General features: G+C 41.4%; 1 protein-coding gene across 3 annotated transcripts in view; it reads right to left on the bottom strand.

Moving 5' to 3' along the window:
* The window catches only part of LOC140719318 (ubinuclein-2-like), a 63,897-nt gene that overhangs the window by 24,199 nt on the left and 15,277 nt on the right, over window positions 1-24,421 (bottom strand). For all 3 annotated transcript variants that reach the window (XM_073033867.1, XM_073033868.1, XM_073033869.1), the window contains exons 8-11: window positions 22,969-23,098; window positions 13,112-13,230; window positions 9,769-9,882; window positions 2,355-2,498 (exon numbers count right to left, since the gene is read on the bottom strand). In XM_073033867.1, coding sequence (XP_072889968.1) covers window positions 2,355-2,498; window positions 9,769-9,882; window positions 13,112-13,230; window positions 22,969-23,098 — 507 coding nt within the window. The remainder of the gene's footprint in view (window positions 1-2,354; window positions 2,499-9,768; window positions 9,883-13,111; window positions 13,231-22,968; window positions 23,099-24,421) is intronic.

Genomic DNA, 24,421 nt, shown 5'->3' with positions numbered 1-24,421 from the left:
TCATCAATATTTATGGCATACTATGCATGAACAGCCCTCTACAGGACATGCCACAGCATCTCAATTGGGTTAAGGTCTGGACTCTGACTTGGCCATTCCAAAACAAGAATTTTCTTCCTTTTAAACCAATCTGTTGTTGAATTACTCTTGTGTGTTTCAGATCATTGTTTTATTGCATCATCCAACTTCTATTAAGCTTCAGGTGACGGACTGCTACCTTGACATTCTCCTGTAAAAAGTTTTGTTACAATTTTGAAATTCATTTTTCCCTCAAAGATTGCAAGCTGCCCAGGCCCTGAGGCAGCAAAGCAACCCCAAACCATGATGCTCTTTTAACCATGCTTCACAGTTGGGATGAGGTTTTGTTTGGTGTTGGTGTGCAGTGCCCTTTTTCCTTCAAACATTTCTGCCAAAAAGTCTTATCTGTAAACAAAGCATTGTAGAACATCCAGATGGCATTTTGCAAACTTGAGATGTGCAGCAATGTTTTTTTTTAAAGAGCAATGTCTTTCCATGAACACCATTCTTGTTCGGTGTTTTTCTTTTAGTGGACACATGAACAGTGACTTTAGCACGTTCTAGAGATTTCTGCAGGTCTTTTGCTGTTACCCTTGGGTTCTTTTTCACCTCCTTCAGCATTTCACATTGTGCTCTTGATGTGATCTTTGGAGGATGCCCACTCCCCAGGGGCAGTAGCAACAGTAGTCAATTTCCTCCCTTTGTAGACAATCTCTTTTACTGTGGACTGATGAACACTCAGGTCTTTATAAATGCTTATGTAGCCTTTTCCAGCTTTATGCATCTCTACAATTCTTCTAAAATCCTCTGAAAGTTGCTTTGATCGAGGTACGGTACACATAAACAGATCTTTCTTGAGAAGAGCAAGCTCTGTCAGTAACCTGACTTTCCCTGGCTTTTCCCTGCCTTCAGGCAAACGTTATAAGCCCAAAAGGCAAGCTCAAGGACAGATTCTATCCCACTGTTATAAGACTATTGAATGGTCCCCAGTACAATAAGATGGACTCTTGACCTCAACGTTTACGTCTTGTGTGCTTGCATTAATACCGCCTGCCTGCAGTGCATTCTCTGTAAATATAACTCTTTATTCTGTGTCCTGCTATAGCATATATGTCAAACTCAAGGCCCGCGGGCCAAATCCGGCCCGCGGTGGAATTATCTTTGGCCCGCGAGATAATATCTAATTACTATTAAAACTGGCCCCAGTAATCGAAGTGCCTATGGCGTATGATATGGCTAATGCTGAGTTTATTCAGGTACCAGGTTTTCAGGGTTTTTAGAGTTTATTTGGCAGTCTTCTTCATAAGAAACGGAATTTGTAAAGTGAAACACTTTGTAGTTATAGCAGAGACTGAGACACATGAGAGCAGGCTGAAAAAACGGAGGCAACGAAAGCTGCGTTCGCACGCGTCCGACTGATCTGGCCCGCATGAAGCTGCATTTTGCTCAATCCGGCCCGTGACCTAAAATGAGTTTGACACCCCGGTGCTATAGTTTTACATTATACTACCTCAATGCACTGTTGTAATGAAATGATCTTGACACGTGACAATAATACACCAATTTACTAAGTTCCCTCACATTTTGCCAAACTCCAGCAGATATAATGAGTTACAAGTCTATCCAGTCCCTCATAAGACAATCTGCTCATTCCAGGTTATAGACTAGAGGAGAGAGAGTCTCTAGTCACAGACACTGCAGCTCTGTCTTTCTCAGCTCCGGCTCATCCCATTACTTTGTGGAAGATGATTCCTCATTATCCTTGGCAATTTTATTAGTTGGGCCGATGTGTGCATTTCCTCGATGATAACCTTTGTCCTATCATGTGGATGCAAGAAGCAGAAACATCTGCTATTGCGCTCCTATCTCCCCTTGTGCTTTTTTGTGATACTTGGGCAGTTTATTAAAGGCAGGATTCCCCATCCAACTTGCAGTGTCCATGAGCAAGTGCAAAAACCATAAGGGAAATGCAGACAATGTTTTTGTATTGATAGCATGGCAGCCAAACCAATCACTGAGTTGGAGAATGGTCCTCTTTGTACTTAAACTTTGCGGGTTCAACCAATAGAACTACCGGCTTACAGAAATGATAATCCAGTTTCCCAAGCAAATAAACGATGGCTCCTGAAATTACTTAGCTTCTGTATAGCCATTTCACCTTCACAGTAAAGGGCACACCAGAAGTAGGGAGGGTACAGGAAACAGACTAATGAAAAACAATCACTAATGAAAGACGTGCTCAGTGACTCAGTAATTCTCAGAGATCCATCACTGTTTAGATTATTTGACTTTGCTTAAAGAAGGTCAATAAAGTGAGAAAAAGCAGCACATCTTACCGTGACTGCATCCAACCTTTAGGCCAGATAGGTTTCACCTCCGTTTCCATAAAAGCTTTCAGATAATCCTCTGGTGACTGTGATTTGTTTTGCTCCAGTTCGTAACATCCCAGCTTTATCTTCACCAGATTACACAGCAAATCCCTGATGATGTAATGGTAAAGAGATTGTTGTTAAAATATGGGTAGTTTTCGTCACTGTTTGTAGTCTCTTTTCCCTTTACCTTAACTTCTCATAGTATGCTCCACCAGCTAGACCTTCATCTTCTCATAAGAAATCAAATTTGGTCAAATAAACCCAGGCTATCCAATGTTTCCTCAGAACTACACCCTACCATCCCAGGCAACATTCAGTCAATCTCTTCTGCACTCTCTCTATTGTTAATAATATGCTTTGTGCAGTATGGAACCAGAAACCACACTGCACACTGCTAGGTTTTTGATTAGCCAGGGCATCAATGGGTATGGGGTGAAGGCAGGAGAGTGGGGATGATTGGAATATAATTGGATCAGCCCATGAATGAATGGCGGAACAGACTCAATGGGCTGAATGGCCTACTTCTGCTCCTATATCTTATGAGCCAATATTCTAAGTGTAGATCTAACTAGTGTTTTTATATAGCTCCAACATGAGGCTCAGCTCTTACATTCAATGCCTCAGCCACAAAGGCAAGTATACCAGATGCATTTGTCACCTCCCTACCATCCTGTGTTGCCACTTCCAATGAGATATGAACCTGTACTCTAAGGTCCGTCTGTACTTCCACACTCCTAAGATCCCTGCCATTCACTGTATGTACAATACCAGAATAACTTCCCAAAGAGCATCACCTCTCACTTGTCTTGTTTGAATTCCATCTGCCATTGCTCCACCCAACTTTCCAGCTGACCTTTGTCCTGCTACATCCTTAGATAACCTTCTTCACTGTTGATGACTTTGCCAATTTTCCTGTCATCTTCATACTTATCATACCAACAATATTCTCATCTGAGTCATTTACGTACAGTATACTACAAACAATGGAAGTCCCAGCACTGATCTCTTCAGAACACCACTTGTTATAGATTTTCAGTCAACAAAATCATCTTATCTGCCACTACCCTCTGCTTCCTATCACCAAGCCAATTTTGGATTCTGTTTGCCAACACACCTCGAATGCCTTGTACCTCACCTTCTAGAACGGACTAGCAAAAGAAGCCTTGTAGGAAGCTTTACCGAAGTCCATGTAAACCACATCCTGTCTTCATCAAATTTCTTAATTACCTCCTTAAAAAACTCACTCAACTTAGGATGACATGATCTCCCGGCAGGAAGCCATGATGACTTCGCCATTCAGTCTCTGCCCTTTCAGGTGAAGATAAATCCTGCTTCTCAGAATCCTCTTCAATAACTTTCCTACCAGCGAAGCAAGGAGCATTAGCATGTAGCTTCCAGGCTCATCTCTACTACCCTGATTGAACAAGGGGACAGCAGCATTCCCCATTCTTCTAGTACTTCACCGACGAAGATACAAAGATCCTCCATCAAAGCCTCTTACTTCTCATAGACTTTTAAAAATTCGTTATACAGGTGTGGGCATCACTGGCAAGGCCAGCATTTATTGCCCATCTCTAATGTCCCTTGAGAAAGTGGTATAGTTATCAACCTCCATGAACTGTTCAAGGAAGTTGAATATCACACAGGTGTGATACTTTGTGGTAAAGGCTCGCCAACAATAGGAGTTACCAGATTTAGACCCAGTGACAATGAAAGCACAGTGAATGCACTTCCAAATCGTGATGGTGTGCAACTTTGAATGGAACCTCTAGATGGTAGTGTTTCCTTGTTCTACTTCCTTTGGTAGTAAGATCACATGGTTGAGAGGTGCGGTCCCAGTGAGGAACTACAGTGCATTTTGCAGATGGTGTACACTATACAAACAGTGCACCAATGGGAATCAAGAAAGTTAACTTTCTTAATTTCAGGAGGAGGAAACCAAAGTTAAGTACAATCACGAAGAAAGTTCAGCAGTGCCTCCACTTCCTTAGGAGTGGTGGATTGACTGGCTGCACCACAACCTGGTATGGAAGTACCAATGACATTGAATGGAAAATCCTAAAAAAAAAGTAGTGGATACAGCCCGTTTCTTCATTGGTAAAACCCTCCCCACTACAGAGCACATCTACATAAAACACTGTTGCAGAAAGGCAGCATCAGAGACCCCCACCACCCAGGACATGTTCTCTTCTCGCTGTTGCCATCAGGAAGGTGCTACAGGAGCATAAGACTCACCCCACCAGGTTCAGGAATAGTTATTTCCACTTAACCATCAGGATCTTGGACCAAAGGGGACAATTTCTCTCACCTTCACTAAATCATTGAAATGTTCCCGCAACCTACGGACTCACTTTCATGGACTCTTCATCTCATGTTCTCGATATTTATTGTTTAATTAGTTAATTATTATTTCTTTATTTTTGTAGTTGCAGTTTGTGTCTTTTGCATACTGATGAACGCCCAACTTGATGCAGTCTTTCATTGACTCTATTGTGGTTATTATTCTATTATGGATTTATTGAATATGCACACAAGAAAATTAATCTCAGGTTTGTATATGGTGACATATATGATAATAAATTTACTTTGAACTATAGTGAAGATATTAAATGGTAAAAGCAGAGGAAGACAATGCCAATCAAGTAGATGTTTTGCCCTCTAAGATAATGAGCTTCTTCAATATTATTGGAGCTGTACGCATCCAAGGCTGTAGAGAAAATGTCATCAAACTCCAGGCTTGTGGTTCATAAACAGTGGAAAGGTGTTTGGGTGTCAGGAGGCAAATGAAAGGTAAGATACCCAGCCCTGGACCAGCCACAATATGGCTGAAATATTTGAGTTTCCGGTGAACGGTAACCCCCAGGGTATTGATGCTAGGAGGCTTGATAATGCTATTCAGCATCAAGGACGTAGATAGCTTCTCCTTTGTTGGAGATGGCTATTGCCTACACTTTAATGGCACAAAGTTACTTGCCACCTATCAGTCCAAGTCTGGACGTTGTCGCATGTCGCAATGAACTGTTTTATTTGCTGGGCAGATGCAAGTGGAATGGAACACTGTGCAGCGAACATCTCCACTTATGACCTTACAACGGACAGAAAAAAAATGAGCACTCGGTTCATTTTCAAGGTAGCATGGAGTGACCAGCAGAATGATACAAGGGTCATTTGAAGGGATGATTCAGAAGTGAGGTTCAAATACACTGACAATTCTGTATTTCCTAGAGGGCTACGGATACTTAACGATCAGCCGGGCCCAAAGATGAAATGGATTGATTATCTACCGTAAAACTGGGAATCACTGGAAATTGAAGTTGTTGTAAAGGTTCATGCACTGAAAGGAAGAACAGACTGGGTGGGATGTTCTGGACCGTCAATCTAGATTTGTGTTGGCTTTGGAAGAGGACTTGAGCATGAAAAAAAATTTGGTTCAGAAACAAAGAAACTTAGTGTCAAAGTACAAAATCCACCAACATTCTTGACACTCAAATTGTACAAACGTGCCAAAGCTAGATATTGTGGCCCCCTCCGATGATAAGAACTGACTGTATGCTGGACAGAGTAAACCAGGTCTAAAGAAAGACCGTCACACGTCACCATAAAATGGAATTACATCACAGCAAAAGGTTCAAGATAATTATGTTAATATATTCAGTAGTGACATATATCTTGAATCATACGTCCTGTGGAGTACAATTACGGGCATTCTTAAAGATACTTTTCCTTACTTTGCGTGAAAAGAGACTCCTGGATGGCAAATTGCCTCCCAGGTCCCAGGGTCGGAGATGTCTCAGATCTGGTCCACAGCATTCTTAAGGAGGATGACGTGCAGCCAGAGGTCATGGTATGCAATGATACTAATGACATAGGGTAGGGTAAGGGGATAAGGTCCTGAAGAGCAAATAGAGACAGCAAGGTAGCTAGCTAAAAAAACAGTAAATCAAAGATAGTAAACTCTGGATTACTGCCTGTGCCAGAATTGTAATAGGGAAATCCTGGGAACTATAGATCAGTGAGTCAGGATTCATAGAGACAAGATTTAAGAGCACTTGGAGAAGCATAGTCTGTATGAAGATAGTCAACATGGTTTTGTGAAGGGCAGGTCGTGCCTCACAAGCCTGATTGAATTCTTTGAGGAAGTAATAAAACAAATAGATGAAGGCAGAATAGTAGATGTGGTATATATGGATCTTATTAAGGCATTCAACAAAGTTCTCCATGGTAGGCTCATTCATAGTCAGGATGCATGGGATCCAGGGAAACTTGGCTGAGTGGATTCAGAATTGGCTTGCCCACAGAAGGCAAAGGGCGGTACTAGATGGAGTGCATTCTGCCTGGAGGTCGGTGACCAGTGGTGTTCAACAAGGGATCTGTTCCGGGATCCCTGCTCTTTGTGACTTTTATAAATGATGAATGAGGTGGGTTAGTAAGTTTGCAGATGACAGGAAGTTTGGTGGCGTTGAGGATAGTACAGAGGAATGTTGTACTTTATAACAGGACATTGATAGGATGCATAACTGGGCTAAGAAATGGCAGATGCAGTTCAGTCCAGAATAGTGTGAGGCGATACATTTTGGAAGGTCAAACTTAAAGGCAGAGTATAGGGTTCTAGCAGCATGGAAGATCTTGGGATCCACATCCATAGGTCCCTAAAAGTTGCCGCAAAAGTTGTCAGGGTAGTTAAGAAGGTGTCTGGTGTGTTGGCCTTCATTAGTCAGGGGATTAAGTTCAAGAGCCTCAAGGTAATGTTGTAGCTTTATAAAACTCTGGTTAGGCCACCCTTGGAGTATTATGTTCAGTCCTGGTCACATTATAGGATGTGGAAGCTTTAAAGGATGCAGAGGAGACTTACCAGATTTGTCTGATCCTTCTGAGGTAAGGTTGAGTGAGCTCTTTGGAACGAAGGAGGATGAGAGGTGACTTTAGATAGAGGTGTATAAGGTGATAAGAGTGAGTAGCCAGTACCTTTTCCCCAAGGTGGAAATAGCTGATATGAGAGGTCATGATTTTAAGGTGATTGGAGGGAAGTATGGGGGGGGGGGGGGGGGGATCGACCACAGGTAGTGTGCTTTCTCACTGGACATTGTTTCTAGAATTGTATTTCCAGTTCATCCAGTAGGTACTTCAGCTGCTAAGACAGAGAGGAGTTCTAATAGCTAGAACCTCAATAACAGGAAGCATTTTACGCTCCAGATATTTTCTTTCACTGGCTGTGGCTGCAGCTTTTCGACAAGAAACACACAGTGCCTGAGTTATGCAACGTGTCAGTTTTTCTCTAGTCCATTCAGATGAATTCATTGCATCAACTGGAACAAAAATAGGAACTGATGCAAATATACTGAACTTCTGTTAAGGTCTATGAGGAAAGAATGGGGGGGGGAGGGGTGTGTGTGTGTGTGTGTGTGTGTGTGTGTGTGTGTGTGTGTGTGTGTGTGTGTGTGTGTGTGTGTGTGTGTGTGTGTGTGTGTGTGTGTGTGTGTGTGTGTGTGTGTGTGTGTGTGTGTGTGTGTGTGTGTGTGTGTGTGTGTGTGTGTGTGTGTGTGTGTAAGACTTTTGCACAGTACTGTACATGAAAATCCACAAGCAATGTCACAGCGAGTCCTTCTGGCAACTGGATATGCAAGTTCAGACTTATTTATTCTGACCCTTTCTAAAATATAATACTTTTCTTAATATTTATATTTGAATGAAAGCTGTGAAGTATGCTGGTTGCAGAATAGTTTAACTACATGTTGAGGGACTTTATTATCATTGGTGGGAAGCTATAAAAAGAATAAATTTATAGCCAATTTTAATTATGTGGAAAAAAGACTTTACAACAGTAGAAACTTAAATGTGAAAAAGCACTATCAGGAGCAATTTATCACTAAGAAATAGAAGGCCGTGGACGAAACACTGGTAAAGAGGATTAGAATGGATGGGAGTTTAATGGGTTTCAGAGATGGGGTGGGCCTGTATACGTGCTGTACGACTGAGGAAATTTACTTAGATAGTATATTTTTGAAACAATGTCGATAAGGCCAACCTAAAAAGAATAATCTGACTAATATAATCTCAATTCTGTTTTTTGTCACTTCTGTTATCAGCTGTAAATCAGGACATTAAGTATCCTGCCATGTACTTGGCTTTGTATAATTTCTGACAATGCAGAAGGAAAGATTTGAATCAAATTATCTTCCAACACAGCGTGTAGATCATAGGATAAAATGCCTTATGTCATATGTTTAAAACTTAGCATAGAAAAGTATATTTTATGGAGAAAATAGCAGAACAACAATCAGTATCTTATACAAACTATCTGCTGTTTACTGAAGCACGTGTACTGACTGCTCTGTGACCTTGGTCATAAGAGGAACCGATACAAGCTATGAGTCGCATCACTAATCTAGTTCAATCCTTTTCTTTTTATTTAACTACCTTTAAATCGATATTTGGGGAAACGAGAAGCTGGTGCAACAGTACAGCGTCAAGGTCAAACTCTGGTCTGTCAGCCTCTCCAACAATTGAGAGTCAATAATAAAATTAATTCAGCTGAAGGGCATCGCAAACAGAGAATTTAGTGCAGGTATTAAAAACTAACCAAGGAATAGAGACAAAATGAGAGGAAACAGCTACAACAGAGATACAACAAAACAGACAACACTTTAGATTCACCTCAGGAAATAATAAAAGTGTTTTGTTGAATTGGCAAAATTGGAATAAGGAGACCAGGCTAGAAGAGGCAAAGGAACTGAGAGAATGGAATTTGGAAAAAATGGAAGCATCTAATCTCATGTATCTTGCAAAATATGGCCATTTCAGGAAAGACAGAATTATCGTTTATTCAAGGAAGATTAAGAAAATTATTTTGGAAATGATCTTTGAATTTAGATTAAGAAAAGCTAAATATTCTTTTATGGTGATGTAAGTTGATGGATAAATATTGGCCATCACTGCTTCTTCACGATTAAAGTCTCACTTGAACAATGAAAGTGCTACCTGCATTTTTCGCCACTCAAAAGGGTGAAGTTACTGGGAATTGTTGAAGTTTAATTACTGAGACAGATATTTGTTTGTTAGGTGGTTTATGGGACAATGATGGGCAAACAAAGTTGATACAAAATACCCAACTCTACTCTTATGCTCCCAAGTAAGATAAAGAGATCAGAAATAAAACAATAATTACATTGGAAATCAAAGTACAGAGTAGTATCAAACCTTCTACACATTAATACAGCACTATTGGTTTTGAAAGTTTCAATGCTTGTTTAGTCTGACTTTCAGTCTTTGAATAACTATACAATTATTAACATTGCTTTTGGTTCCTCAATGCTCTGTGATAATCATAATTATCAACACCAAAAGTGTAAAAGCACCCCTCTGCTCATAGAACTCTTACCTGACATAATCGTTCCAAAGAAACTTTTTCCGTGGTCCTGATACCCTTCGGCCTGGCTTATCGTCATCCTCCTCTTCAGATCCATTTTTTTCTCGATCCTCTTCAGATGCTATCCTGAGGGGAAAAAAACCAAGTATATCACAGACAGCTGGGAACTATTCCCCCACTGGACTTGCATTTAAAGAGAGCTGTTCATCTGCAGTATTCACACAGGTACAGGCACCACCCTAACCAATGACACAAGTCTAAGAGTGGGAAAGGATGAAATGTACAGTCAGTACATGAAAGACAAAAAACCTACAGAAGCTAGAAATGAGAAATACAGTACTGTACAAAATTCTTAAGCACATATGTATAGCTAAGACTATAGCTAAGATTTTTGCACAGTACTGTAGTAATTTTATGTATTGCGCTGTACATCTGCCACCAAAAAACATATTTCATAACACATGTGAGTGATGATCATCATGATTCTGATATGGGTCTCTATTACGGACAGAGAGTGGGAAGGGGGCAGGGAGAGGGGAACCATGGTTGGAAAAAGGGGAAAGGAAAGGGGAGGGAGTGACAAGAGAGACATTCTGTAATGATCAATAAACCAATTGTTTGGAATCAAATGACTTTGCCTGGTGTCTCAGGGCTGGGAATTGTGGGCAAAGCGCCAACCCCCTGATCTTGGCACTCCTTCTCTACCACCTGTCCCACACCTCTCCCGCGGCGCTCCACCATCACCATTCCCAACAGTCTTTGCTCCTGCCAGATTTGCAAACTCACTCTCTGCTCCACATTGACAAATGAGGCACTTTGCAAAAGTATTAGGCACGCTAGCTATATATATGTGTGTCTTAAGACTTTTGCATAGCACTGTAAAAACAGAAAAATGTTGGAAGCATTCATGCGTCAGACAGCATATGTGTAAAGAAAATCAGAGTTATTGTTTTAGGTCATTATTATTTTCCTTTCCACAGGTGCTGCCTGACCTGCTGAGTCTTTCCAACACTTACACTTTTCAGAGGGCATGATGCAACCTGACCAAAAAAAAAATGGTTGCCAAATGAGAAACAAATGCATATTGCCTCCATGTACTCCAGCTCAGCACCAGAGAATAAACCAGGACAGTTTAATGGTCGCACTCAAACAATCTGCAATAAATCAGAAGCAAAGGGATTTAGGGCTGTAGATACACAAACTGCTAAAAGCTACTGTCTTCTATATCAAGTGGCCTTAGGAACAATAACTTGCTGCTTCATTTTGACACAACCTTGTTCAGACCTCACTGAGAAGTACTTAACCAGGACAGAAAATGCAGAAGCAGTTAATGTTTCAGGGCTGGGAGAAGTAAAGACAAAAACAAAAAAAAAACTTGCTCTTTTGTTCTTGCCTACATTTCTTCCTTTCTCTGCATCTGAAAATCAATTTCATCTCCTTAATTCTTTCAGTGTCAAGTCTGTGCAGATTCAGCAGGCGATTTAAAACTTCGATAGACTTCTACAGATGCTCAGTGAAGAGTATCCTGACAGATTGCATTATGGCCTAGCATAGAAGCACTAACGTCCAAGAGTAGAAAAAACTATAAAAAGTGGTGGATACAGCCCAGTCCACCACAGGAAAAGCCCTTTGCACGATTGAGTACATCTATAAGGACTCATCTCACGTTCTCTATATTTATTGCTTATTTATTTAAATTATTGTTTCTTCTTTTTGCAATTGCAGTTTGTTGTCTTCCGCACTCTGGTTGAACAGCCTAGTTGGGCAGTTGCTCAACGATTCTCTTATAGTTACTATTCTATAGATTTGATGAGTTTGCGCACAAGAAAATGAATCTCAGGGTTGTATATGGTGACATATATGTACTTTGATAATAAATTTACTTTGAATGTTAAGGAGCACTGAAGCAGGAAAGCAGCATCCATCATTAAAGACCTCCACCACCCAGGCCATGCTCTCTTCTTACTGCTACCATCGGGAAGGAGGTACAGGAGCCTTTAGTTCCCACACCGCCAGGTTCAGGGAGTTATTACCATTTAGCTATCAAGCTCCTGAACCAGCATGGTTCACTCACCTCAACACTGAACTGATTCCACAACTCAAGCCCTTGGCATTATTTATTTATTTATTTATTGTATTTGTGTGATCTGTCTTCTTTTGCACACTGGTTGTTTGTCAGTCTTTGTGTGTAGTTTTTCACTGATTCTATTGTATTTCTTTGTTCTACTGTGAATGCCTCCAAGAAAATTAATCTTAGGGTAGTATATGGTGACAATAAAGTTACTTCGAACTTTGGAGTGGTCCCACATAATACATTCCTCACCAACGAAAGCTCTCCAACATTAGGGGTGCAAACTCTAAGTGATTTTCTCAGTCCAGAAATCAGATTAATGGCGATGACCTGCTGCATTGACAGTTGAGGTCAGCTAATTTTTCATGGGTCTTCCAATTCCACAATGTTACATGACTCCGTCCCTGCCTCGACCCACGTGCTGCTGAAACCACTGCCTACCCATGTCCTCCTGCTTGATTGCCCATCCTTCATAAGCCTAGAATCATGTTCCATCATCATCATCTTCTTTCTCTTCTCAAGACAATTGCTGAGGAATGAGGATGAATTGCTTCCAATTCAGTTCTGTGGCGGCTGAGGAGATCTACTTGAGATTTATAGCCTGTCATCAGTGCCTGACACAGGCAGATGGGTGAGTGAGTAGCGCAGGAGGAATGGGGCTCCTTTCCACATTTTTACTGGGTTTCTATATGTTCCTGATGGAGAGACCTGAGACTCTTAGTGCCACCTGGGACACTCCTCCATTCTGAGCAGGCGTGGGTCAGTTGGTGGGGATGTTACCTTCCCTCCAAACCCCCCAAGAACATCCTCAGCATTTTTCTTTCAATCTCCCGATAATTGTTTGATGTGAAGCTCAGTGACCTAAGTGCTGGAAATATAAATTATATGGTTTGCCCACCAGGGACAACTGAGTGCGATTAGAGCCTCACTGGAAGAGGACACTGATGTTTCCTGCAGGTTGTCTTAGTCACTGAAGAACACAGGGTGGTGGGGATTATTGCTGACTGAGTAACCACTCTGATTTGAACATCTCAAGCTAACACACGAGAGGGTGGTGAACATCATCATTCTATGTTGTAAAAGTTCTGTTCACATTTCACCCCGTTAACGTACACTGGCTACCTGCCCAGCAACAATTCCATTCTGAAATCTTCATCCTAGTTTTCATGCACATTAACTTCCTCCAGTTCCATAAAACCCTCGAAATGTTACAGCCTAGTACTTGGAAGTTTTGAGCAGCACTTGGGAGAAAACACTTGGAGAAAGGTGTAAGGATACACATACTTGGCAGACCGGGCCTTTGTGTGTGCTTGCAGTTCTTCCTGGTATTTTATCAACTGTGCTGGCATGGCGTTTGCTACTGCTTCCTTCAGTTTCTGTGTGGGATCGCGTAACCGCTCATCCTGCAAAGGCAACATAGATGTTCATGAAGGAATACAATTCGCATTTCTGTCATGCATTTACAACTCAGCACACCCCACAGCACAGTCAATGTTGTTTTGAAGTACAGTCTTTGTCATATTATAGGAAACACTGCAGCCGATATGCACGCAACAAACATAAGCAAACAGCACACTGATCACTTTCTGCTTTAGAATATTTGTTGGGGTTAATTATTATCCAGACAGTAAGGGAAATCCTTCTTTTCAAACAGCAGCACCAGGTCCCTGAAGGCAGAAAGAAGGCAAACAAGATTTAACACCTTGTTTGAAAGTTAACATCCATGACAATACCACAAGTACTTCGCTGTAGTGTCATCCTCAAACCACTGGAGTCAGGATCAAATCCCTAATCTCCACAGACTGAGAAGGAAGCAAATTTACTCAGCATAGTTTAACCTCCATTGGCGCTACACATAACGGAGAAGAGATCATTTAAGGTTCAAAGGAGGTTAAGCACTATTCATCGCCATTTTAAAATTACACATTCTTCACAAATAGAAATGTTGATTTTATTTACAATTAAAGAACAAAAATTATGGAGTCAACTACTGTAAACAACTTGAATCACTTAGAGGTTCTCTCCGGCACAATTAAAGCAGTTGGGAGGGGCAGACCTGGCAGCATATCATGAGCATAGTGACAAGTTTACACAGGCAATTTCTACTATAAACATTAACACAGGAATTTTTAATGGAAAAGTTTGTAACTGCAACATTGCCCGAAAATAAGGCAACGTCTATAGCAGCATACATTTATTATTTTAGGTAATCCATTACTACTGAAAGAACAATAGAAAGTTCCAGGTGATGAAATCTGGAGCAAAAACACAACCTGCTGGAGGAACTCAGCAGGTCAAGCTGATGCCGATGCAGATGTTGCTTAGTATGCTGTGTTCCTCTAGGACATTGCTTGCTGCCCAAAGCACCTTCATAATAGGAACTAGAATGGTACTGTTTGTTCAGCCCTGAGTAAAACAGTCTGGATCCTCTGTGTGAATTTCACAAGAGCTCTGATTGCTGCTTCCAGTCCGATTCACAACCTACGAATTGGGCAGGATGCTTAAAGTTTTTGCTTTTCTATTCAAGATGTATGATTGTTTAACGACATTTCCAGTACACAAGTGTAAAGGAGAAAGAAATAATTGTTACTCTAGCTCCAAAGCAGCACAAAAAACACAATAAAGAACGCAGTAACAAAAAACACAATAAATACATAAGATAGCTTATGTACATAGATTGATTGCATGTCCATAAAGGAACACCATGCACAGGAGTGTCTGTACATCAGGTGACTGACAGGGAATGATAAAGTAGTGGTGGTGGAATGTGTGAAGGGGAGATTTGTTGCTGGAAGTGTTGATCAGCCTTGCTGCTTGAGGCAAGTAACTACTTTTGAGTCTGGTGGTCCTGGTGTGGATGCTATGTAGCCTCCTCCCTGAAGGGAGTGGGACATGAGCAGGGTGGGTGGGATCCTTCGTGATGCTACTGGTCCTTTTCCAGCATCTTTCTGTACATATGCCCTTGATGGTGGGGTAGGCAGGTGCCGGTGATGTATTGGGCAGTTTTGAATACCCATTCAGAGCCTTCCTGTCCACCACAGTGCAGCTTCCATACCATGCAGCGATGCGGCTTATTAGGATGCTCTCTACTTGGCATCTGTAGAATGAAATGAGTATGGACATGCATAGTCCTGCTCTTTTCCAGCCTTCTCATAAAGTAGAGGCGCCAGTGAGCTTTCCTGACTGTGCAGATTGTTTTGATGTCACAAGACGCAAGATGTGCACTCCCAGAAGTGCAGCCAATGTAAAGAGAGGTGTGCAAGGTGTGAGTTCTTCTGAAGTCGATAACCACCTCCTTTGGCTTGTTGACACTGAGGAAGAGTTACTCGCCAGGCCTCAAGCTCTTCCACTTTCTCTCACGCACCACCTTATCGGTGCTGGCGATGAGCCTCACCGATGTCATATTAGCGGCGAACTTGACAATGTAATTTGTCAGGGTGCTTGGCTGTGAGGTCATGTGTGACCAGAGTGACCAGCAATAGGCTCAGCACACAGCTCGGGGTGGGGGGGGGGGGGGGGGCACCCGTGTTGAGGATGATGGGGAGGGAGGAGTCATTGCACACCCTGACTGTCCAGGGTTCTGGTCATCATTCTTACTTTTTGATTTTGCAATGGGTAATATATAGTGACGTTGTTGGAATTCTCATGTGACCTGCAGGGCTTCAGAGTCAGCTACTAACTGACAGATAATTGATTTAACCTTTTCAAGAAGGACCATAAAGCTGCAATGCACAACTTGTGACCCATGAAGCTCATCCTGCCCAACCCCAAACCACATTTTATCGACTTTCACACGGGTCAAGTGGTGGCTTCAGATATCGGTTAGTTAACACACATAGGTTAAGCTTTTTCACTTCCACGGTATCTGAAGTTCTTCAAACAAAAATAGATAAGGAACTGTTTGTATTTGAATCTAGTTTTCCGCTTGTAAACTCCCATTCCTTGAGCAGATCTGTCATTATTGGTTATGGAAGTAGCAGTTTAGTGTTTGCTTAATGTTCTTGAAAGCTCACTAAGCTCATGCTTAATGTTCTTGAAAATTAATAGACCGATTTTGAAAGGAGATGAGAAATAAAGTTCCCTTTTAATCATATATATTTTGCTTCCTTTCCCTCTCCAGCGGCAACCTAATCCATGAACTCAGCTCCTAAAATCAAGACCTCGTGCTCCTCTGATAGACAACAAGCCATAGGCTTTCTGTGAAAAAAAAACTTAACTTTGTGAATGCTGCCAACAATCAACAATTACAACAAATCAGTGGATTAATAATTAAATTTTAGTTAAAGCCTTAGAAAGATCACTTAAAATACTGCAAAATATAAAAAATTATATACATTTAAACAGTTTTAACTCAATTAGTTCAAATATGTAAATTACCCTGAACAGAACCTTTCTCTCCTCATAATTACTTAACGTGCACCCAAGCCAATCACTGTGCTCCTATACCCAATATTGTTGCAGCCAAGGCCCATGTAAAACAGGAGAGGCAAGGCAAGGGTGACTTCAATACAGCACTTGACAGAAGGAGCCCTGTTAAAACAGGTCAATGGGAATGGGAACTGGTCAAGATGTCTCCACTCACATAAAGGAAAATGGTTATGTGGTTTAAGGAGAAACCTTTATCTAAGCCCCAAGACAGCAGCAGGATTTCCTCAGGGCACGGCCCAAGACTCAACCATCTTAACTGTTTTATCAATGACCTTCTCTTCTTAAAGGTTGAGTGGAGTTGTAGTAACAACCTTGCACTCAGTGTGAGTAAAACCAAACAGCTGATTGTGGACTTCAGAAAGGGTAAGACGAGGGAACAAACACCAGTCCTCATAGAGGGATCAGAAATGGAGAGAGTGAGCAATTTCAAGTTCCTGGGTGTCAATATCTCTGAGGATCTAACCTGGTTGCAACATATTGATGCACCTATAAAGAAGGCGAGACAGTGGTTATAATTCATTAGGAGTTTGAGGAGATTTGGTTTGTCATCTAAAACACTTGAAAACTTATTCAAATGTACCATGGAGAGCATTCTGACAGGCTGCATCACCGTCTGCTATACAGGGTGGGGTGGGAGGGGGAGGAACTACTGCACAAGATTGAAGTAAGCTGCAGAGAGTTGTAAAATTAGTCAGCTCCATCATGGGCACTGGCCTCCGTCATTTCCATGACATCTTTAAGGAACAGTGCCTCAGGAAGGCGATGTCCATCATTAAGGACCCCCACCACCCAGGGCATGCCCTCTTCTCATAGTTACCATCAGGAAGGAGGGACAGAAGCCTGAAGGCACACACTCAGTGATTCAGGAATATCTTCTTCCCCTTTGCCATCCAATTTCTGAATGGACATTGAACCCATGACATTACCTCACTACTTTTATTTTCTATTTTTGCACTAATTATTTTAACTATACATGCGCAACATTCAGGCATGGAATGGTATGGCAAGTATTATAAGTCCCGCAGGGTTGCCCCAAGAAATTCCCATTACGAACAAGGGAGCACTTAACGAACCACCTTCACCATTCAACAACAGTATCATTGCCACCGTCCACCATCAATGTACTGGACTAGAAACAAGCCACTTAAACCAGGTCAGACACTGTATCCCCTAGAGAGTGATTCAAGGCTAGACTCAACAAAGGTTACCAGCATCTACTTGTGGAGTGAGTATTCCATCACACCACAAGTGTGATGGAATATTTCATACTTTCCTGTTTAGTGCAATTCCAAAAATACACCAGGACAATACAGCCCACTTTGACTGGTAAGCCATCCATTACCCTGAACATTTAGTCCTGAACAAACAGCAGTGTGGTTGGTGCTGGGATCAGTTACAAAATGCATTGCAGGTCCTTGCCAACATCAATCACCTTACAGTGTGAAAATGTTAAGACTTGCAACATAAACATTATTCCAACTTGGAAATATCTTGCCATTCCTTCAGGGTGGCAGAAACAATTAGGACGGGCAACTAATTCACTCTGGAATGTCTCCATTATCTCAGAAATTAAAACAAGAAACAAAACCTTCAACCTTTCCCTCACTTTTCAAGTACACGAAGAGTATTTAGGATGCTATAGCATACGTGGTCACAGAGCATCTCAGTATGGAAGATCAATCATTACCAAGCTCCTTGTTATAGCTGCATGTGCAGCTTTAATAGGAAAATGAGGAAGCCCAGCTCTGTTAAGCTTGGAATCCTTTACTATCTCCTGCTCATTACATTGAATTATCCTGATCAGTCTGGGAGTTCTCAGAATTAAATTATCTGATAAAACACAAAGAATTCAATCTGCTGTGTTTGCTCTGCCTCTTTGATGAAAAAAATTCTATAATCTTCTCCTCATAACTGGGCCCTTTGAAGTAGGAGGCAGAGAAAGAGAGGCAGGCAAAGCACAGAGAAGCTCACTCCAAAAATCATTTCACCATGTTGGAAAATGGAAAATGCATCTCTAATTATGGTGGCTCAGCTGCACAAGAGCAAAGGAGGCGACCAAAAATGATACGGTAGAGATACAAGTCAAATGGACAGGCACTTATGCAGCTGTGGATATGAAACCAATGGTGCTTTCCCTCCCTGGGAGCAGAATGAAGAATGTCATAAAATGGTGCTGGGCTTTCTTAAAGGGTACGGTAATATGCCAGGCATTAAGCTCACATTAGTAGTGACACAGGTAAAAGGAGGTACAAAGTCTTGCAACATGAATTCAGAGAGCTAAGTAGCAGATTTAAAGAGCAGGAGTCAAAGGTTGCAATTTCTGGATTATTTCCAACACTAGCAATTGGAGGTCAGGTTTGATTAAAGAAATGGTGCAAAGGGAGGGCTTTTGGAGTTTTGGATTACTGGGATCGTTCCTGGGAAGGCACGGCCTGGAAGTGAACCAGAACAGGTCAACCCTCTCGTGGAGATCTTTGCTCATGTTATTGGGACACAAGCTAAATTCCATCTTTTTTTTTAAAATGAAAGGTACACAGATAAACTGAAGGTATTGATTAGCAAATGGGAGGGGGGCATTGCAGGAGGAGGAGGGGACATTGCTGTATTAATTCAGGAGTCAGGAAAGATAGACTACAAAGCTCTTTAAATGTAGTTAAAGGGGTAGAGCCTATTGTTGCATGTGTACAACAGGCATTAAACAGTCAGTGAGAGACAAAGAAGCAGATTATGTGACAAATGACACAGCAATGCAAAAATTATTAGAGTAATAAGGAATTTTATCTTCCCTGATTTTAAATAGAATTTTTAAAGGGTCCAGGAGAGCTTTTAAAACCAGTTTCCTGGGATGGTTGTTGGAAACAAGGGGTAGTAATGGACCCAATCTTGAGAGATGAAGCCAGAGAAATGATTGGAACGTCAATGGGAAAATATTTTGGAGTTAGTCATAACTTTTAAATTTCAAAGTAGTAATTAATGGAAAGGGATAAGGGTGGCCCCAGAAATGAAAATGCTGAATTGTAGGAAGGTCAATTTCAATATCGTAATGTAGACCTGGAAAAAGTAGACTGTGGGGAGCTTTTTACAGATATTTAACAAGCAGGAGTCATTCAAAAGTGAAATAACAAAAGCTTAGGGCCAATGTGATCCCATAAGGAGAAGTTCAAGTGCCTTGGTGTCAAGGTAGAGTGGACTGGATAAAAATTAAGTCTACAACTAATACAGAAAGTTGAACCCAGGGCAAGCCCAATATATATATAAGGTGCAGGGGAATACTTAAAAAATAGGAAGGCAAAAATTGGGTAAAAATATGGTGTGTAAAAATAGGTACTAGTGGTCAAAATTAAGGAGAACACCAAATTATTTTATAACTATCTTTAAGGCAAGAGGGTTACAAAGGAATGAGTAGGGCCCAATAGTGACTAAAGGAGCAATCAGGTGTGGAATACAGGAGCTCTAAAATTAATAATTATGGTATGCATTCACTAAGAGTAACATCATAGTTGGAGAATTTAAGGAGGGACGTTGAAATTCCAGAACAAGTTATCATGAAAATACCAAGATTGGTGGAGTTGTAAATAGTGTAGAAGACTGGCAAAGAATACAGCACGATATAGATCAGTTGCAGATATGGGCAGAGAAATGGCAGATGGCATTTAACCCAGATAAATGTGAGGTGTTGCACTTTGCTAGGGAAATTGCAAGGAGACAGTACACAGTTAAGGGCAAGATCCTTAAGAGTGCTGCTGAGCAGCGACATCCTGGGATCCAAGCTCACAGCTCCTTAAAAGTGGCTACACAGGTTGATTAGGTGGTTAAAAAGTCTTATGGAATGCCTGCTTTTATTAGTCAAGGTATTGAATTCAAAAGTCATGAGGTTATATTGCAACTTTATAAAACTCAGGTTAGGCCACATCTGGAATACTGCATACAGCTCTGGTCACCCCACTATAGGAAGGACGTTGAAGCCTTGAAGAGGGTGTAGAAGAGGTTTGCCAGGATGCTGCCTGGTTTAGAGGACATGAGCTATCACGAGAGGCTGGACAAACCTGGGTTGTTTCCCCTGGAGCACCGGATGCTGAGAGGACATCTGATAGAGGATTATAAGATTATGAGAGGCATAGATAGAGTGGACAGAGAGTATCTGTTTCCCAGGGCTAAAATGTCTAATATCAGATGGCATGCGTTAATGGTGAGAGGGGTAGGTTCAAATGGAATGTGAAAGGCAAATACATTAGAGGCTTTTAAGAGACATTTGGATGTGCACATAGATGTAAGGAAGGTGGAAGGATATGGACATGGTGTAGGTAGGAGGGATTAGTGTTTGGGTGGCTTTGATTTGCTCTTTAGCTGGTTTGGTAAAATGTTGTGGGCTGAATAACCTGTTCTTGTGATTACTGTTCTATGTAAAAAGGAGTACTGGATATTGTTGGGAGTTTAAAGATGGATGAGTCCCAGGACTTGATGAGATGTAACCCAGGATTCTATGGAAGGTAGAGATGAGATTGTCAGGTCTCTCACCAACATTTTTTAAGCTTTGCTGACCATGGAAGTCAGGCATCTAGAAGCCAGCTAACTTCATGTGGCATCTTCATAAAAAAGGGTAACAAAGGTAACCCAGGTAGTTATCAACCACTGAGTCTAACATTAGTTAGTTAAGTTAAAGTCTGTCCCGAGCCTTATAGGCTCATCAGGCCAGTGCTTATGTCGGTTTCCATGGTACGAAGAGACGAGAGTACGAGACTCCCCTCCCCCGGATAGAGGGCAGTCTATCGCGAGGTTAACCGCCAGCATTTTGCCAGTGCTCATTTTCAGCTGGGTGGACTGGAGCAGTGTGTGGTTAAGTGCCTTGCTCAAGGACACAACACTCTGCCTCGGCTGGGGCTCAAACTCACGACCTTCAGATCGCTAGTCCGATGCCTTAACCACTTGGCCACGTGCCACACTCTAACATTAATGATAAGGAAGTTACTGGGAACAAAAAAATCTAAGAGACAGATTTAATTCAGATTTAGAAAAGCATGGATTATACAAAGATAATCAGTATGGTTTTGTTGTAGAGAACATTTTGACTCACTAATTTGACTGTGTTCTTTAAAGAGATAACAAAGTGTATTGATTGAAGGTTTTAGTAAGTCCCTTGACAAGCTCACATGTAGGAGATTAGTCTAAAGCAGGGGATCCCAACCTTTTTTATGCCATGGACTAATACCATTGAGCAAGGGGTCTTTGGACCTCAGGATGGGAACCCTTGGTGTAAAGTGTTAGAGCCCATGGCATCCAGGGCAAGTCAGCAAATTGGACACAAAATTGACTTGGTATAGGAGGCACAGGGAGGTAATAAAAGGTCATTCTTGTGACAATGTCTGTGACCACAGGGATCGATGCTGGGGCCCTTACTATCTGATATGTATGTTAATCAATTTCAAAGTTGATGCAAGAGTAAACCCACACATAACACAAAAGTGTTGACCCTGATAAAGGGGGTCAGATTCAAAAAAATGCATCATGTGTGTAACAACCAACACACCCAAGGACACATACATACCCCTCTAAACCTAAGATAGGTCCCCAGTGGACTCAGGGATTCACACACTGGGCCTTCAACTTCTGCAGCAGACCTGAGGTTCTGGTACAGGTTACATGACGATAATGATCAGTTGATAAAATGGGCAGGGCGGTGATAGATGTAATAAGTGTGATGCACTTAGAAGGATGAATAAAGTTAGGACATACCCATGAATGGTTAGCTCAAGTACAGGGGTTCCCAGCTTGGGGTCCACGGACCCCTTGCTTAATGGTATTGGTTCATGGCATAAAAAAGGTTGGGAATCCCAGCTTCAGGGATACTGAGGGAAAGGTTTGATTTACAAGGATCACTGTGGAATGTAGCACAGTTAGATAAGATGGTGAAGAAGACACTGAGAATGGCTGTCTTCAACAGCTGGACAAAGAGAGACCATAACGACAATATTAAACAATGGTAGAGCTACAGGTGGAGTACTGTGTGCTGTTCTAGTGCTACACAGCAGATTGGAGATTATGATGGAAACAACGCAGAGGAAGTTTACCTGAACGTTGCCTGAGTTGGAATGGATCAGTCATGAGGAGGGACTGCAGAGGTCCTTTTTTCCTTGGATTGAAGGAAACTGATAAGAAACTCAGCTGAACCATAGGAAATTGCAAGGGGCAAACAGAGAGGGTAGAGAGTGAGAAACTCTTTCCCTTAACATAGCTATCTAAAGCCAGATGGTATAAGTTTAAGGTTAATAATAGGTTTAAAGAGTATTTGAGGAAGAATATTTTCACCAGGGTGGAACACACTGCCTTAAAGAATAATGGAGTCAGAGACTCTCATAGCATTTAAGTGTCTTGATGAGCATTTGAATCGCCAAGGCAAAGACTCTGACCTGGAAAATAGGGTTTAGTATTGACGGTTGGCACGGACATGGTAAACAAATGGTCCTTTCTGTGCTGCATGACTATGACTTATATACTCAATTATTCTTTGAAAAGCAACGACATCCATTCCACAAATCTTCTGTCTGTAGACTTCTCTCCTAAGTTCTTTCGCTAACTGTTTTGAATAGGGACAGTGGCCTTTGAACTCAAAAGCTCTTTGAACTTTGTATTGGGGAAGAATGTACATAAAACAAAATAGCTTGTCCTAACAAACAACAATCAAAATGGTTTGCTTGTCTTTGAGCTTTATATACCTGCTCATTGAGGTGTAGCTTCTTCAGACGTTTCATTAACTGGTCCTTACTGCAGGGCAAGAAAGAAGCCAGATAGCTGTACACTCCTGAACGCTGAGTCGGATTCAGATCCTGCACTTGTAACTCAATACTGCACATACAGACACATACAACATGGTTAGCATCAATGATAAACCTTACATCCAGCACCCTCCCTACTCCCAAGACATACAGTTTGCAACTAAAAGTTTCTGAACTCTGCAATTACCTGGTTTTCTGCATTAATTGCTTATAATTGCAGCCTGATCTTTATCCAAGTCATAGCAGGCAAACACAATCTGCCTAAACAAATAACACACAAAGTGCTGGAGAAACTCAGCAGGTCAGGCAGCATCCATGGAAAAGAGCACAGTTGAGGTTTTGAGATGAGACCCTCCAGCGGGTCTCAGCCCAAAACTTCGACTGTCCTCTTTTTAGCATCTGATTTAAAGCATCTGCAGATTTTCTCTTGTTAGTGATGGAACAACTTGACACCAAGTTGTCCAAAGTGTTCAAAAAATGCTAAACAAGTTAAAATTGGGGGATTACTCAAGTACTACGTAATGACTTACCCCTTCTCTGCACATACTAAACATGATAATTCGAGCACTTGCATATGGCTAAACTGCTGGGGTTCTGAAACGAAGCTACTGAATGTTTAACAAGTTTCAGTTTTAAGCAAAAGAACCAGGTACAGTTGCAAGAATAGGTTTCTGAACCCTTTGCAATTACCTGTTTTCTGCATTAATTACTTATAAAATGTGGTCTAATCTTCATCTAAATCATAGTAACAGTCAGACACAATGTGCCTAAACTAATAACACACAAACAATTGTACTTTTCATGTCTTTATTGTTTAATCATTCACAGTCCAGGCTGGAAAAAGTATGTGAACCCTTGTATTTAATAACTGGTATAACTTCTTTTAGCAGCAATAACCTCCAACAAACATTTCATGTAGCTGCTGATCAGACTTGCATAATGGCGAGGAGGAATTTTAGACCATTCCTCCATCCAAAACTGCTTCAGTTCATTAATATTTCTGAGATACCTTGCATGAACAGCCCTCTACAGGACATGCCACAGCATCTCAATTGGGTTAAGGTCTGGACTCTGACTTGGCCATTCCAAAACACAATTTTTTTTTCTCATTAAATCATTCTGTTGTTGATTTACTCTTGTGTTTCGGGTCATTATTCATTGTCTCATTGTTCCCTCAACGACTGTAAGCTGTCCAGGCCCTGAGACAACAAAGCAGCCCCAAACCATGATGCTCCTTTCACCATACCTCACAGTTGGGATGAAAATTTGGTGTTGGTGTGCAATGCTCCTTTTCCTCTTAACATAATGGAGTGCATTTCTGCCAAAAAGTTTAACTTTTGTCTCATCTGTCCACAGAACATTGTCCCAGAAGCGTTGTGGAACATCCAGGTGG

Source organism: Hemitrygon akajei, chromosome 31, assembly GCF_048418815.1.
Source record: "Hemitrygon akajei chromosome 31, sHemAka1.3, whole genome shotgun sequence".
NCBI classification, from domain to species: domain Eukaryota; kingdom Metazoa; phylum Chordata; class Chondrichthyes; order Myliobatiformes; family Dasyatidae; genus Hemitrygon; species Hemitrygon akajei.
The sequence above is the reverse complement of the archived record's forward strand: the minus strand, read 5'-3'. Positions and strand labels throughout refer to the sequence as shown.